Below are 17,530 nucleotides of genomic sequence, written 5' to 3'. Positions count from 1 at the left end.
AGGATGCCCACGCATCAACACTTGGTCAATAAGGTGTGTTGGTGGGGATGTGGTGGACAGGGTGCACACCAACTGGGGATACTTTTTCTCAAAGGCTAAAGACTAAGTCTGTGGCTCATCAAGAGTGTCTAGGAGAAGAGAAGAAAGGAAAAAATAATCATAAAGAATACGATTAGAAAGGGGTATACAGGACTTACTCCTAAACTGTCGGCAGGACTTGCCAGGACTGTATTTTTCAAATTACAGAAAGGTATTTATCATATTAATTAAATGTCCTATATTTAAAAGCTTTTAAAACAATTTTTGTCTCTATTCAGAAGGTTGCCCAAGGCTCTGGAGGGGCAAACCACCAAAGTGTCTCTTCCTGAGTCTGGTAGACTTTGAATACAGGAGCTAAGTATCACTCAGGAACTTAATTGTTGGCCTGAAGTCATGTTAGACTAAATATGGAAGAGGATTCTTAAGGTAGCAGCTCAGGTGGTGATGATGGCCATATAGATGAGGGCCACATAGACTTAGAGGAAGAAAGGTTTGAATCTGTGATAAAAAATAATTGGAATTTTTCCATCAGATGAAGGAACTGGGGATACAGTTATTTTTTCATAATTATACCCAATTAGAAGCTTGAAAATAATATTCCTATGCTTCTATTTTATAAATATTCCCTATGCTTCTGTTATATAAATATTTACTTTTTGTTTCTTTACATTTTTCTTGGAGAAAAAGTAAATTTGTGATGCAAGATAACATGATTCCATTAAATACGTATTGGAACTCAGGGCTCATGGCAGTTATTTTCTGTCTCAAGTCTGGACTTGGAATTTTGTAAGACGCTATATCTCTTCCTCATCTAAAACCTGGTTCCAAAAGATGGCACGATGAGACTCTTAGGATACCTGTTGAACTGTTAAATCAGAGAGCTGATGCAAAGAGAAGGCATCTCAGCCATGTTTCAACTTGTTGTGCTTGTGTTTCTGGTTCTTTTCTAGCTAGGAAAAGAGGAAAGGAGGTTTCAGGCTGGGTTTCTTTTGTGGCAGAGTGCAGCTCCAGCCAGTTTTCCGATCCTAGCTAAACTAAGGACTTTGTGCTTTGAAACAGAACATCTAATTAGAAACAGATTTTTTTTTTCCATCTCTCCGTGAGTCAGACAAAGATTTCAACAACATATGGACAGGTTCATATTAAATCACTGTTTACCACATCTGTTGATATAATAGCACCTACATGCTGTATTTAAAACTTAATTAGAGGTGGGCCATGTCAAAATCGTCACGAGAGATTGGATAACCACACCCAGCATACTGATACCAAAACATAATGCTTACCAGGATCCCATTTAAGTGACACTTTGATGAGACTTTGGAGAGGAACAATCTTCATCTGCTTTAAAGACACGTTAACTTGCTTATATCGCTTTCCTGATTGCTGCACTGACTGGCTGTGACACCATGCAAACCTTCCTCCTCCTCCTATAGGAAATTTTTCAACCCTTCACAGTCACCTGTTTTATTATTTGCTGACTCAGTAGCTTTTTAAAATTTTGTTTAAGTTCAGAGTTAAGTACATGGGTGTTTGGAATTGTGCATTTTTCCCCTGCTTCCAGATGCTTCTGATACTTATTACACTAGCACATGCAAAACCAATGGTCTTACACATTCATGCACAAATTAAGACACACAGGTAGAGGATACAAATTGAACATATCCCTTAAATGGTGTTTGAAATGCTTTAGAAAATCTCAATTAAGTATCTTCATTCTCTCTGTTACTGTCTGTGTCACATAAGGCAGTCCTGTAGCAGACAGCATGTAAAATAGCATTATTAAATTCTTCTTGTGATTTAACAGTTGTATCAGCATTTTTGTAGCTGGAACAGTGAGTTATTCATAGGATGTAATGGCCTGGCAAATTATGTGGTGCCATGGTTGAACGTTTAGACTTTGAACATGGGCCATAAAATCTGATATTAAACAACTGAGAATACTGTTGGGAAATGTTTCCCTTTTTTCATTGAAACAGTTTACAATCAGTGTCAATACTACAAGTGAATTATGAAGAAAATATGTCTTCTTTTCACAGACAGTCCTTGAAGGCTGGACTTCAATCCTGCCTCTTAGTTACATTTTGTAAATTTCTGTACTGGGTATAATTTATTCTTTGCCCATAGGAAACATGCACTTGCAACTTAGTATTTTTACATTATTTAGAAGTTCCAGAGGACTTTGCAGAAGTCTATTGTTAAGTCCTTCAAGAATCAATATTTTGAAAAACTTCAAGAGTTCTCTGGGGCATTTGAATAGATTTCTTGACTGTATCTTGGAATTAAGAGTAGAGAAAACAGTCAAAAGAGAACATGCTAGTCATGGTTATATCTACAGTTTGAGAGAGCAAGGATTGCATCTCAGTTGTTGAATAATCAAGCAGCTAAATCTGCCAATGCAACAATGAGGAACTTTGTTTAAAGACTTCTCCAGTTCAAAGGTGTAATGCAGCAGACGTGGCTGTTAATGGATTGCTGTCATGTAACCCGGGAATTTAAAGTTCCATTAATAATTCAGTACTTGAAAATGAAATTTTTTTTGCCTCTTATTGCTCTGTTCTGCCAGTGTATAGAAGTATTTTACTTTAATGTATTCTCTTCAAAATATGTGAATGCAAAGAAAGTGCAGCTTTCTAGGCGTGTGTTCTGTTTCCTGTCCTGGAGAAAAGCCAATATTTGTCAATCATGGCAACTACTAAAAAGAAGTTACTATGAACTATACTGTCTTTTTGTTCCACAGATGAGGAGACCCTCCTGCTTTGTTTTTTTGTTCTGTGGGGTATTTTTGCCTGGAATCCTCAGTTTTCCACAGACAAACACCTCAATCGATTGTGATTCTCTGTTACCAAACTATGAAACTGAACCACAGACATCTGCACCACCATATATTATTGCTGTATCTTTTGATAACTTTGAGCCAGGAAATGAAATCCAAGGTAACTAACCTCAACAACATAACATCTTTTTGTCTTCTAGAAATACCAGTGTTCATAAAAATTCCCCCATTTCCTTCTCAGTCTAGATAATTTACTTTTCTACTTCAATCTTGTTCGTCTATACCTGATACATTATTTTTTTAAATGTTTTTATATATGTATGTATAACTCAAAATGTATTCTTTCTTTTTTCTTTTTTCCATCTAATAAATATATCTTAACTGTATGCTGCAATTTTTGTAACAAAATTAAAATTAAATGGGACAACTGACCAAACTGGACTAATAATTAGTTGCTCACTAACCTTGTATTTGAGTATTTGCTGTTGAACCGGCCTCTGCAATACAAAGGGATCCTACTCATTAGTTGTTCACATGCTGTCATCTTTCAGGAAAATAAGAATTCAGGACGCAGTATGAGACAACTCAAGAGTGAGACACTTTGAGTCATCCTTCTAAGAACTGTATCCCAGATTTTATCAAATTGCAGGGGGTGGAGCTATTGTGGTTTAAACCACCTTTTTATCTTCCTAATCCTAAATTGCTCTCTGGATGAGACACCTTAACAGCCTTGTTTCTCCACACTATGATGCCATCTCATGGTGCTGTCACACTTCAAGTGGCTTGTGAATGCTTCTTTTTCTGACTATTCGTGTTAGAAGGAGCATGGAAGTGGAAGAGCATTATAACCTGTTACATGTCTGGTTTTGTATCTCAGTAGCTGAAAAAGAGCATTATTCACTAAGTAGCTACTGAATGCTGTTTTACTTGAACCATGTGGCATGAATGTGGCTTCCACGCAGAGTGATATATAAGGGGAAAAGAACGGAGAAGCATCAGAGCCCTTTTATAGCTGCCATTCTTGGAAAAACGTGAATAGCTCCTTCAAGGATGGGAGGGCTGTTTGATTACAGATAGCTACTTTTAGAATAGTATTGACAGAAAAATGGTGGATTGATTTAAGTACATGCAGACTGTTCTGTGAGGTTAAATGGAATTTACCATGACAAAAATATTGAAGCCCAGATGCTACTAACCTTACCTTTTTTGCCCTCCTTTTTTTTTAATTTTTTTTTTATTTTTACCACTACTTTTCTATTGTTTCAAATAATGAGCACCCAGTACCTCGTCTCAGGGAGCTGCATGAGGTTGCCCTTTCATTGAATATATTGCAGTTTGACCCATGGCGTTCCATGTGCCAACACTCTTACAGTCTCATCTCTGCTTGATTTAACTCTGCATTCAAGTGCTGGATGTCATTGCTTCTGTGAGACCTGGGGAAAATTAGTGAATTAGGACTGAAAGTTGATGACAAATTGGAAGGCTAATTATGCAGCTGTTTGGAAATGTTAAATTACCAGGGTAGGATTGGTCCTTGCCTTGACTTCTGTGTCATTCCAGTTCATCCCTCTTTATTTTTAATGACTGCACATACCTTTGTGCATAAACCATTATTCTGATTTTATTTGCAAAAGTGCCTAATAATGGAAGTAGCAGAGCAAAGTTTTAGTAGACCATAAAAAATTTGACTATGCCTTTTGAAATTTAATTTTTGTTTGGATATAAACAAAACAGAAGACTGCCCTTTCCCATATTTTTCTGAACTCCTTCAGTAACAGAAGTTGAATAAAATTGGGTAGCTCATATAATTATTGATTTTTTGTACTTAATATAGAACATGAAAATGAAACTGTCTAGTTTCTCTCTTTCCAGTTGTAATACATTTTAACAAAAATGTGTCTGCAATTCAGCCTTAGGAAAAAGTTAATCTTTTCTTTTAAAACAGAGGTAGGAAGAAATGCATTTCTCTTTTTCCTGTAGATATTTTGACTTTGTAGGCCTAATTAGACAGAAAATAAATAATCTTTTGGTCAGCAGGGCTACTCATCATTTGGTAGAGCAGAATTCCTTTTAAAATTGTCAGTAAATGAAAAATTTCGTGTTACTTTACACAGAAGCCCCTCTCCAAATTTTTTCCCTTATAGTCACTCTGCTTATAATTGAGAAAAGCTTTTTAATTGGTTTTTAAAATTGTACACATCCACTCTTGTGCCTTGGTGTAAAGGAAATTAGATGTTACACATTTAGGAGGTTTTAGTAGCATATGAAACTTAAATTTCTCAAAATGTCTCTTTCACAGTGACTCTAGAAGCACTTGGAGAAGCTGGTTTTAAAGGATTTAATCTACAAGCTCGAGAAATAGATGGAGATACTCCTGTTGGTACTTTTAAAATTACAGATCCAAACACCAAAGGCTTGGAATGTCATAATATGACGGTATGTGTTCAGTCTTTGGAATACTTAATTAACCTTGGTTTTCTTTTAAATAATAGAAATAGTGAGCATTTTTTATATGGCAAAGCTACTTCAGCAGAAGGGGTTAAAAAAATTAGACTTTTTCGAGAACTACATGCATTCTCTATATGTGATATGAATCTAATGTAGAAACTACTTGACTTTCTTAGGAGGACATCAGTGTTACCTTTTGTAGTAGAGACAGTTCCCTTAATAATATAGGTAAAATCACTTTTGCATCTTATATATCTATTTATTTTTAATTGCAGAATTCAGCAATAAGTCATGCAAATTCAGATGTGAAACAGAAGGTTACAACAACATGGATTGCTCCGCATGATGTTGGAGAGCTTCAATTTATGTAAATAACTTTTTCTTTTTTATTTATTTTTTTCCCCCTGAAATTTTATTTCTATGGAATATTTTGAGATAGGTCTGTGCTTTTGTTTCTGATGTTCTTGTCTTGCCACCATCATACTTTTTTTCATAGTTTGTCATAACTTCCCATTATGTCTATTGAATAATATGATTTCCATTTCAAGATATAGTGTAAAAGGTAGACACTGTCCTACAGATCTTAATACATGTAAATAATTCCATTAAGCACAATGTTATTAATGGATCTTTGAGTAACAGGTTTTTACACTTTGACCTCTTTAATACAACAGCAACAAAATGAATGTAACTAGTTCCCTGAATACAGGAAGTTCAGGCTCTGTTCAATTATGCCTTTTTTCATGTTGAACAGTGGAATAGTAGATTGATGTAAATTCTTCTAAAATAAATTTGAAAATCAGTTTATGACCCATGAACTAACTGCTGAAACTCCTGAAACAGGAGAAGACAAATTTATCCTACTTTTAATGCTACTTTTCTTGGAGATCTGAAGCTTGTAAAAATACCACCTGGTCTAACAAAATACATACTTGATGTAATTGGGAAATATCTAAATATTTGACAGCTTGAATTGTTTGAAGTGCAAATTTATGATAGGGCCATCTCTGCCTTGCTTCTTTATATCTTGAGGAATACAAAGAATGGGCAAAGGAACACAAAACTACAATTGTTTCTACTCATTAATGCCGTGAAAATCAATTCACCATCATAGGTATAGACTGTCAGATTAGGAAAGAGTTGTGACAATTCTTATGGGTGTTGGAGCTGATACTCTTCACTGAGGTCAGTGTTTCTTCAAATAGTGTCCATTCCTCTTCTGCTTATCTCAGCATCTCTTTCATTTGTCTTCAAAATCACGTCAGGTGATAATAAAATATAAGTCACTGGAAAAGTGTTCTGTGAAACTTGTATTGCATACCTCAAAAACCAAAATACAGTGGATTTTCTTGGCTGGGGGAAGGGGGAAGGAGAGTATATTGATATTTTATACTGAAATATTTTGATCAAAAAAGAATTATTATTTTGGTTTTTTCCTAGTGCAACTGTTGTTCAAAATCTAGAGAATTTTTGGGTTGGAATTCAAAGCAAAACTCTCACACCTACACATTCTGAGTCAGTTAATGGGACAGGAAAAAGTAAAAGGAAGGTATGTTTTGAGTGTATTTGCATACTAGAAATTAATACAGTAAATTAAAGTATCTTTGACTTGATATAGGACATGTATTTGTTGTCATTTATTCATTAACTAAGATGACCAAAATCATTACATGTTTTCAATAATTTTAATCTGCCTAATCCTCTTACTAAAATGATGAAAAAGTACAGCAAATATTATTTTTCTCCCACAGAAGTAAGAGAAGTAATAATCTAGTTATCAAAACAACCCATACCATAAAGAAAAAGAAAAGAAAAGAAAATTGGTCATAAGGAGAACTGTACTGTACTTTTGGTGTATTATGCTGTTCTTAACTCTTACCCCAGTCACTGGGAACTATAGCTGTGCAGCATACCCTTAGAAAGGAATTTGCTAAATTTTTTTTGCCAAGAATTATGCTTATATGAAACATATTAAACATAGTTGTCCACTTAAGTAAAAAAAGCCTGTTCAAGTCTACCATATTGGTTCTTGACTGTAGCAGCACTGATTTATGAGCTCGTGATCTAGAAGAGTGAACACCTGTCTTTAGTCTCACACTTCACCAAAATTATTTCCTGTTTCCTCTGATAAGCTGCACTTTTTTCTGCAATAAATAATTTGGTAATGCTTCCTCTTTTTTCCTTTTTTCCCCCCACAGCTTATGATAGAAGTAGAATGTAACAAGGTAAGAGCAACTTTTCTTCAATTTCCCAGTTTTCATTTACCACAGTTTTAGAATTCTTGTCCTACTGCTCCACTTGTTTCATGCTTGCAGCATGAAGATTATATTGTACCATTCAAATTACTTTCCTAGAGAGATCTCATTTATGCTTTCATTTTTGTATTCAGTTTTGAAGGTATTGTTATTTTTAATTAGTTAATATTGGTTCTCAGATGAGATTGTTAAAGTGTGTAATATGTTGTCAGCAATGAAACACTTGATTTCTTCACTCAGAGCATGAATGTGAATTCAGTTGATTTCCTGTTTAAAGTAATTTGGTATTTATATATCACTTATATAACCAGTAACTGGAACCTGTATTTTCTTGCAGCGTGGAGGGACTTACACAACACAAGGCCGATGCATCATGGTAAATATTCTTTCTCCAAAGACATTGGCAATGCTGCTAACTGCCCAAGATCTTAAGACCTGGTCAAAAACTGCTTCTAGTCACTTCTCCCTCTTGTTACTCAATTTAATTTCCTTTTTGGCAATTCACCTTTATTGATTAAAATTCAAAACCTTTTAAATCGTTGTGAGCCATGTCATTTCCTTCTGCAGGTTCTCTCTAGCTAATCTGAAGTAACTTTCTTATAGGATTTTTATTTTTCTGTCTTCACTTTTTATTCATAGTGATTGCTTGCTGTTCAAGATCACTCATTCTAACAGCTCTAAAACCTTACCTTTTGCAAATCATGATCTAGATATAAAATATAACAATTTGATTTTTTTCCTCTGAAAACTATCAGTTGCAGCTCAGTGAAGAAGCCTCTTTTTCTTCTTTACTTTTTTACAGCAAATATGTTAGTGGTCACATAGTCATATCAGTAAAAGGCTTTATTCTGCTTGTGACAGTGTGGGTTTCCCTCCTCAGTGATGGACAAAGTTGTATGAGGTCAGATAAACAAGGATGCAAACAGCAGAATTATGTTACTTATAACAGCTGGCTCGGTATAGTTTTGGTTATTTGGCTTGAAAGATCTCTGAAATAATTTTGATAGTATCAGTTGATGGTATGAAGTCTTAGGTTATTACTTTGGGGTTTTTTCCTTTTCCTACCAAGTAGAACTTTCTTTCCTGAAAATCACTTACATAAAATAATTTTCCTGCAAAATATTAAATACCATTTTGGTTTCTTTACAGGTTGGACCTTCGGGTTCCTCTCAGAGCAGCTATTCAGGCAGTCAGGTATGAGCCCTAAATTCCAGCATTTGTATGTTTTCCTGTAGTAATCTTGAATGGCTAAAATAGTGTAACTACAGAGTATTGAGGTGATTTAACACTGTACTGAAATATCTTCTCTGCTAGTTCACACAGAATTGCAGAGTTATTCATCCAGTAAACAATATGTTTAGTACCTGGACTAAGTTCAATTACCTCCACTCTGTTGAACTCAATAGCTTGCTGTCAGTATTTTTACCTACAAGCTGCTTCACTACCTTTGATTTCACACTTTAATCATTTTTGTCAAGCATTAACGTGACCCTTTTCAGGAAAAAAATATTTCTTCCATATTCCTAGAGGTTTCCTACCTGTGTGTGCATGTGTGCATGCAAACACAGTCACAAACCATTTATTTCATAGTTTTAGTGACATCTGGCATAATGAAAATGAAACTACCTATTCTTAATTTGTCAGGTATTTTTCCTTTTTCCTCCCTCTTTTTTAATAGTCAAAATGAAATATTTAAATATACTTGAGTTTCACTGTCTTTTCCACAAGAATTTACAAAATTTCCCCGAACTTCCCCAGATATTCATGCCCATATTAAAGCTCCAGTATAATGTCTATATTGCTTTTAATACTGGCTTATATTTGCAGTTGAAAATTTGGGGTCTAATCACTGTCTAGTTAGCCTTTTAAAACTTCTGGGGTGTGTCTGCATTTTCACTTACCACTTTTATTTTATTTATCACAGAAATATATACTTGGGTTTTAATTATCTTCACTACCATTAATTTGCCTATTTACCCTTTAACTCTTCGATGCTTTCTGATATGTCTCCAGCTTCTCAAGAATACATTTCTTATTACTTACTAGTCGTTACTAGTGAATTATCTAGTAATATTCCATTCCTTCAATCTACTACTTGTAACTGGAATTACCACATATCGAGAAATACAAATTATTTTGATGTATATGCTAAACCCCAATTTTCTGCAATGTATTTGTTTCATATATAATACACATTCTTTTCTAAGAGCTGAGTTTCTCATCTTGGCACTAAATACCTAAAGTTATTAATTTTTTATAAAATATGAAGCACTTCGTAAAATTTTGAAAGGTTTCATGACCAATGACAGAGTTATATGGAAGTTACGTGAAATAAAGATGATGACTAATGTCTCATACTAAATTAGAATTGTTACAGGCAGTTACCAGTGAACTGGTAACCTCTGTACTTGTTTATCCCTTAGTAGCACATACATATTGTCAGCTGCACAGTTCTTCATGCCATAAACAGCAGTTTGTTGGGGTTTTTTTGTCTTTCCCCCTTTTTTTTTTTACATGGAAATAATTGACTTCTGTTTTTATTTCAGGGTGGAGTAGTCTACACAATAAGCAGCAGTGGATGTGGCCCTGTAAGCACTATTCTTACATTTACTCTTTTGTTCCTAGCATTACTATATTTATAGTAACTCGTAGCCTTCAATGGTATTATTTAATATGACTGTTCATGTGGGAGTTTCTATTGCAAACAGAGAATAAAGAAGAGAGATCTCGAGGATGAATATTACAGTTTATTCAATGATATTAAGTAGTTGGAAAACAGAGAAGTTAAAAAGTTAAATAGAAACATGTAGATTATAGAATCATGAAAAAAAAAAAAGGACTGGAAGGGGTTATCTGTGGCACTTACACTACACTCATTATACAAGGTATCTATTCTTCCTTCTACTCAAGACAAGACTGGCGTAAGTCTGTCTGCATGTTCTGGGTAGTTCCTTCTCGCAGAAGTGGTCGCACAGATTTGTGCAAGAACTAAGGCTATTTCAGTTGCTCATTTTTCAGGCAGCAGGGATACTTGTGAAGTTATGAATCCTGGACATGTTAAGCCAGTCATGCAGAAATAGCTGAAAGATGCAACAGTGTAATGTAATGAATGTGCTGAATAGATCAAAGACTTACCTGAAGCATTTTTATCAAGACGGTGACTAATTGTAGGGACTAAAAAATATATATATAATTATTTTGTTTTCCTTTCAGCACTTTCAAGATAAGGTTTTAATTTTTTAATAAAAAAATTGTATTTAATCCAAACATTTCATCAAAATAAAAAGAAAAGAAATGAAAAGTAAATGAAACAGTGCAAAAATGCAAAACATTCATATCATCAGTACTTGCAAAATATCAAATTAATTTATCACAATGTGTATTGGATTTTTGCAAAGAAAATAATATTACAGGTTTGGGGGAGATTTGACTGTAATAATAGTAATAATTGAGGTTTATGTAAAAAAGGAACTATTACTATTTATGCTGAACGTTTACATTTTATAATTTATGGACTATCTATCAGGAAGATGTTAGCTTTTGTTTCTTTTGGGTTTCTGCTTACTAATTTGTACATGCACGTACATATGACATACATAGTATGTTTGAATTACGAGCATTATATAAAACCTTTATAATTTATTAAAGTTCTGTCTCAACAGTACCTATTTTAATATGTTTCCCAAGTACCACTAGATAATCACTAATAGACAAAGGGCTCTTATGTTCACATGTTTATAGTGGAGACTACAATGCTCTCCTTATCATCTATTCTTTACATAAAGATCAGTCAGAATTGAGGCTGTCTGAAGTGTGACTTTCCTTCTTAAGCAGCTTTAGATGAGAAATAACTTGTTTCTTTTTTTTTTCTTAGGGAGGTGCTGCTGGTACCTATGGTCAACATGCCTGCAGAGATGTAAGCTGGTTATGGATGTTTTTACTGATTGTCTCTTACTATGCTTCTTAACTCACCTCCTTATTGCAAATTGCATTTGATTCTCTTCTGTAGACCTATATTATTCTTCCTAAATATATCAAGGAAAACAGTGTTAGTCTGAGATATTATTCTGAGATTAAAAACCAAAATTAAAAGGTGTTACATTGTCAGTTCCTCAAAGCGTAATCATTTATGTCATGAGGGCTACTCATCACCTATATCAAATGCTTGATTTGTTAGCCTACTAAAATGTCAAAATTCTTACTGTGTAAGGCTTTTTATCAGAGTAATTGTCTTTGGATATTGCATATTGTGCAATACTATTTGGGTTTTTTTAAAATCTTTATGTATTAATCCAGTAATTCTTTAGTTAGTAGAGAAATTTCTATTGTCAATCTCATTTCTTTCATTTTCACTTGAAAACAGGTTTATTTTACAATCTGATATATTTTATATTTTTAAAATCACAAAAGCAAGTAGAAATATTTATCAGAAGGAGAACACACTCTCTAATGCCTGTCAGGAACTGAAACCCTAGCCAAGAAACTGCTTGATCATGTGCTCAACTTTAAATACATCATTAATAATATTAGTTCCTAAACTTTAAATATATTTTATCTTTGTTTAGTATGTAAGTGTAAAGTGCATTTTTGATAGAGCAGCAGTAAGCTTATGACCATGGTAGAATTCGGGAAAATTTTACGTCAGTTATCTTTAAGCAAGTTCAGTATACTCTACTATTGCCCTAGATTTATTTCAAGTATAGGTAAAATCAGCTTCATTTGAAGTGTACATCTAAGGATGACTTCTAGCTATAATTAACAAATTATGATATAAATAAATACCTGTTCTGTGTTTTTATTTCAGAGTGCATCTTCATCCGGCATTTCCTATGGCCAGGTAACTACATGTTTTCCAACATGTTTTCAATTTCCTAAGGTATTCAGGGCTAAGCAGTTATGCCCAACTTTTACCAAACAATAATTAAACTTATGAAAGGGGATAAATATGAACTACCTTCAAATGGTTCAGTAACAATATCTGGAAATAACTTCAGCAGATGAGTTACATGTTTGATGTATGTTGTTATATCCACTTTGCTAGAAGTTATTTAGTCCTGTTTTGCACTGAAACTCAGTTATATTCACTCTGAAAATGGACACCAGTCACTTTTGTTATGATTTTCCAGAAGTCAGTGACTTTCTTTGATAGTTACTAAGAATTAAAACATTTTTTCTGGCTTTTGCCTATGCAATTGTACATACTGGTTAATGAAATGGATAACTTCACTGCACGTTATGTTATGCTTAATTTAAAACATTTATCTTCTGATGGCATATCTCATTTTTTCCCAGATGTTGTTGTAATTGTAGGGTTTTTAATTTTGAGGAGATGGGTTCTGGAGTTTGGGTTGTTTTCCTTTTTGATGAAGGTAGAAGAGCTTAATTTTTTTTCTAGCAATAGATTATTTTTACTATAAACAAACTTCCAATCTGATGTTAAATGAAACATTTGCAGCTTTTATACAGTGCTCTGTAAAAATAACAAAATAATTGGGTGTTTAGAAAAAAAATCAAGCTAGTTAATTTATTTTGATTGTTCATTTAGTAATTGCCAATACATTCATATTTTTCTTCAGAATCTTATTTTGTTTGGTACTTCAGGGAAATCATGTTAGCAAAACATTCTTGTGAAAAATAGTGCTGTAGTTAAAGTGCCATACATTTACCTAAGCAAAAAATGGATTCTGTGTTCTTTACAGTCTGTCCCTTCAAGCAGCTCTGATTCCAGTAAGAAGGTAAGCTCTCCTTTTCAAAGGGAAAAACTCTTACAGTTATAACTTGGCACAACTCCTTTTACTTCATTTAGGATTTTTCAAGGTTTTAACCCAGATTGATTCATATGATTTAATTTGTTTTGGTACTTAGAAACTTTATTCTAACTAGCTGTGCTGTGGTGGTTCTTGCTGATAGCTGACTCAATTGTATGTAAAATACATGTTTCTTTTTAAAAAGTTAGGATAGTAATTGTGATGTAATTAGGATTTTAAGTATATAGATTACGTAGTTATTTTTCATACGGGGGTTGAGAATAAGTGTGGCTCAGAGAAAGTGAAATCAATAGAATTCATTTTATTGTTGAATTTGACTCATGACTATGTTTAAATGGACTCTTTCAGTCCCCAGGGAGCTCAGTGCTAATACTATCGTGTGTTCAGTAAACACAAAGTGTAACAATTCCTGTCCTCACAGATGTTTTTATTCATTTTAATTTACCATTGTTTTAAGAATTTAAGACATACCGTTCAATTATTTTTTAATACTTCTTCTTGTTCTATACTAGAATTCTTTACTTCTGAGAGCACCAACTCTCCTTTTCCTTTTCACACCCCTGGATAATACAAACTGCTTTCAGTTTGAAAAAAAAAAGGAGGGGAGAGCTTTAGTGAGAAAACATTAACACCTCATTGTGTCTGCATTTGGCTTCATTTTTTTTTTAATAAACTCAACATGAAGTCTTTTTTTTAGTATAATATTGAATAATGACAAAATAAATTAATCTTCTAGTTTGGGGTGGAAAATCGAAGATCAAAAAGCACACACAGTACAGGCCAATGGATATGGTACAATACAGGAAATCCTGCTTCTGCCTCTACAACTGAGTCATTGTGTGGTTGGGAGCAAGTCTTTTATTTCCTTACACTCTTATGTAAACCATGTGTACATAAACATTCTTCTTTGCTTGGTAATGCGTGTTAAAATTTTTAATAAAAGTGACCACCCATAGCATTATTATCAGAGTTTGTAAATATAGAGATTTCAGTATTCTTCATTTTTCTAACGTATTTAACAGTTTAAATAGACACTATGATGAGTAAACAGCTTCCTCTGATTTCTCTATAGGTAGTGGTCGTTGCCAACAGCAACCCTTTTCCACCTGTGGTAAGCAGTTTTTCTTTACAATACTGAGAATTTTGATTCAAAGAGCTTTCAAATATCTACATTTATTAATTTTTCAGAAAGAGTCCTGGTGCGTGGAGACAATTCTCTGGCAGGCAGGGTTTACCCTATGTGCATAATTATCTTCAGGGAAAGCCAGTTATAAGATAGGTACAAATCTTGTGCTTCTGTGATTGCTGTTAGTGGTTGCAGAGGGACTGGATTAGCTGCAGATTCCAGGTCTCTCAATGCATTCAGTCTCTGTGTTCCTGAATAATTTCTGTTTCTATTGCAATTTTCTTTTGTAAATTCACTTCCATTCTCATTTTTAAACTCTTAAGTTTCCACTCTGCTTATTTGGAACTCATACAGTCAGTTAAAACTAAGTTTAGCTTTTAGGAGTTTAAAATGAGTTTGTATGATGTAATATCTTATCGGAGCTAAATTTGTAATAGAACATGTTGTTCTAACCTGAATGAAGATTAAGATGCATTTGTTCTATGCTGTCCTTTTTATATCATTCTTTGACATTTGATTGTGTATTGCATCCAAAAGATAAGAGCCCTTTTTCCCTTTCTCTGCTGCAATGTTCTGTTTAGACAAGCCCTCATGCAAAATAAGTAAAAATTGTTTTGTTTCATTTGCAGCGTCATACTTTTCCCCAGGTAAGCATACTTTTTTCCTATTATTTCTATATTAGTATTACAGTTCTTATGGAATCAAACCAGTTTCTCAGGATGGCGTGTGTGTTACGCTTCCACATTTGTCCCTCATGCCCCAGAATTCAGCAAACAAATGGCTGGATCAGGAACTGGATTTGCATGTGTGGTGACGTATGTCCAATGCAGGTGACAGCGAGAGAGCTGCAGTGATGATGGTGTCTTAGCTTCACTCAGCACATTTGGAAGAGCCAAGCTGACTGCTAGTGCAGAGAGGGCATAGCCTGTGCTCTGCTGCTCCCCATATAAGTTGTAACAGAAGCAGATGTAAGCATAGAAAATTATGTAGTAGGGCCAGTCTGACTCCCCAGACTTTCAGAGCTGAGAATGAACTAGTTTAATGCTGGGTGTTAAGAATTGGTACATCACACATATGACCTTTCCCTTTCTTTTCACAAACTAAGTGGTATATATAAACTTGGTATTTTCTGTTCAAGTGCTTTGCATTTAAACAAGGCAATTAAATTTACCATATTATGTTTTCTTTGTTTCTGGACTTTATTTTCAGAGTTTGGGAAGTTCTGCTACAAGGATCATAGTACAGGTAGACATTCTTTCTCCATTACACTTGAGTTTTAAATGAAGCTTTGTCTCAATAAATTAAGTAATTATTTCCCTCTCAGAGAACAAGTAAGTGTGAATAATTTAGATATAACTTCAGTAGTGGAGTAGGGTGCTTTTGTGACTACAGCAAAGTTGATATCTTACTTGGTTGCTGATTAAAGACCATTGCAACTGGGTTTTTTCTGGGTCCTTTGCAATTTCAACTTACATCCAACTCTTTAGGCTTCCCTTCCTTCATATGCCAGTCTGTTAGACTACAGCAAATTCTCACTTTCACTGAAAGATCAGTAGCAGGTTATCCCAGATGAAATTGGTCTTTTGAAAATCATTGCTTTCAAGATGTATAGCATTATGTTCTTTCATGAGTAGTGATGAATGCTGACAGAGAAAGGAATAAAATTTCCTTGTTATTTTGTTTCTGAATTTAAATGTACAGTGTTTTGATTACACAGGTTAAGAGTTTTCAATATGTAGATATAAATTATATTTGATTCTACTCATAATCCATATACATCATGGGAATCAAAATATTTTCTGCAGTGACTTTTCCTTTGGCTTAATTGTAACCATGGCTTTTTCAATTCATGTTTTGACAAAGCCTCTGTCAGGAGTTTGTCATGCTTAGTCATGAAAATTCAGTCATAATATGAATACAAATGGATATGATTTTAATGGTTTGTGTGGTATCACTGAAGGGCAGAATTATTTAAACTCCCTTGAAATACCTCAATATGACACAATGATGTGTTATACAATGAATTTTCTTTAAGAACATGATATCAAAGTGTATAAATAGTTTTAGCACTTTATTTTTGAAGGATCTTTATATACATTTTGTATCACATGGAGATGGTATGGCATAAGAAAAGGTCTAATGAACTCTTTATGATTTTCAAACTGGCTGGTAGATAAAAGGATGGAGTTGCTTCTTGAAATGTCTTAGTACATAATTCCTCTTAAAAATTTTTTCCCATGTAGGGTGGACAAAGACAGCAAAGCAGCAGCAGCAGCAGCACTTACATTACGGTAAATGAACTTAAAGGGGGCTACAAATATTCCTCTAGACTTCACTGAAACAGGGCCAGCACAACTCAGAAATAAATTATTTTCTCCATTTTAAAATTTATTTCCCAGGGTGCAGATATTTCTATCTCTCTGACTTCTGTTCATAAAATTATCATCTGGTATTGGTGTTCAACTAATATGTTCAGAATGCTCACAAACGTATTTTCCTGTGTGATAGGTTGAATTGAAATGACTGTATTCCACTCAGTGTGTTCTCTGAAAGGAGCACAAAGGTGATGACACTAAGGAAAAGTGATTCCAGGCTCATTACTACACCATCAACCCCATACTGGTAGATTCAGATCCTATGTATATTAGACCTCAAATTCCAAAAGACATAAAGGGTAGTTGCTTAGCCATATCAAGAATGATGAAGAACCATAATCGTGAACTGATGTGCAGTGTTTTTCAGCATTACTTAAAGCCATGAAGATAAAGCTACTTATGTGAAAAACAAGTGTGTGAATTTGAGAGATACTAACATAATGTCATCATAGATTGCTGCAAACTAAAACTTGAGACTATTATGATATGAACTCAAGTATGAAGGCTCTTCAAGACTTCCTTCTTTTGTGGAGCTGGGGGTGTGAGGGAGGCAAATGCCTGTCAATATTGTCTGTAGCACTACATGCAATCATAAAAATGTTTCACAAGGGTAGGTATGACTTGAAAGGATCAGTTCAACAGGGAGGTCAGTACTCAACATCAGAAATGCTCAAGGTTAGCAGTCAGAACCTCAAATTGAATCATGCCTTTTGCTGAGAGTAGGACAATCTGCAGCCCAGCTG

The 17,530-nt window shown here is 34.2% G+C and overlaps 1 protein-coding gene across 1 annotated transcript in view; it reads left to right on the top strand.

Moving 5' to 3' along the window:
- The first annotated feature begins 3 nt into the window (after positions 1 to 3).
- Positions 4 to 17,530, top strand: part of LOC113961495 (loricrin-like) — a 49,549-nt gene continuing 32,022 nt past the window's right edge. Inside the window, exons 1-6 of the mRNA XM_027671864.1 lie at positions 4 to 33; positions 2,780 to 2,975; positions 5,115 to 5,251; positions 7,462 to 7,488; positions 8,668 to 8,712; positions 12,323 to 12,355. Coding sequence (XP_027527665.1) covers positions 4 to 33; positions 2,780 to 2,975; positions 5,115 to 5,251; positions 7,462 to 7,488; positions 8,668 to 8,712; positions 12,323 to 12,355 — 468 coding nt within the window. The remainder of the gene's footprint in view (positions 34 to 2,779; positions 2,976 to 5,114; positions 5,252 to 7,461; positions 7,489 to 8,667; positions 8,713 to 12,322; positions 12,356 to 17,530) is intronic.

This window comes from Neopelma chrysocephalum, unplaced genomic scaffold (assembly GCF_003984885.1).
Source record: "Neopelma chrysocephalum unplaced genomic scaffold, ASM398488v2 Primary Assembly neopelma1_97222, whole genome shotgun sequence".
Taxonomy (NCBI): Eukaryota; Metazoa; Chordata; class Aves; order Passeriformes; family Pipridae; genus Neopelma; species Neopelma chrysocephalum.
The sequence above is the reverse complement of the archived record's forward strand: the minus strand, read 5'-3'. Positions and strand labels throughout refer to the sequence as shown.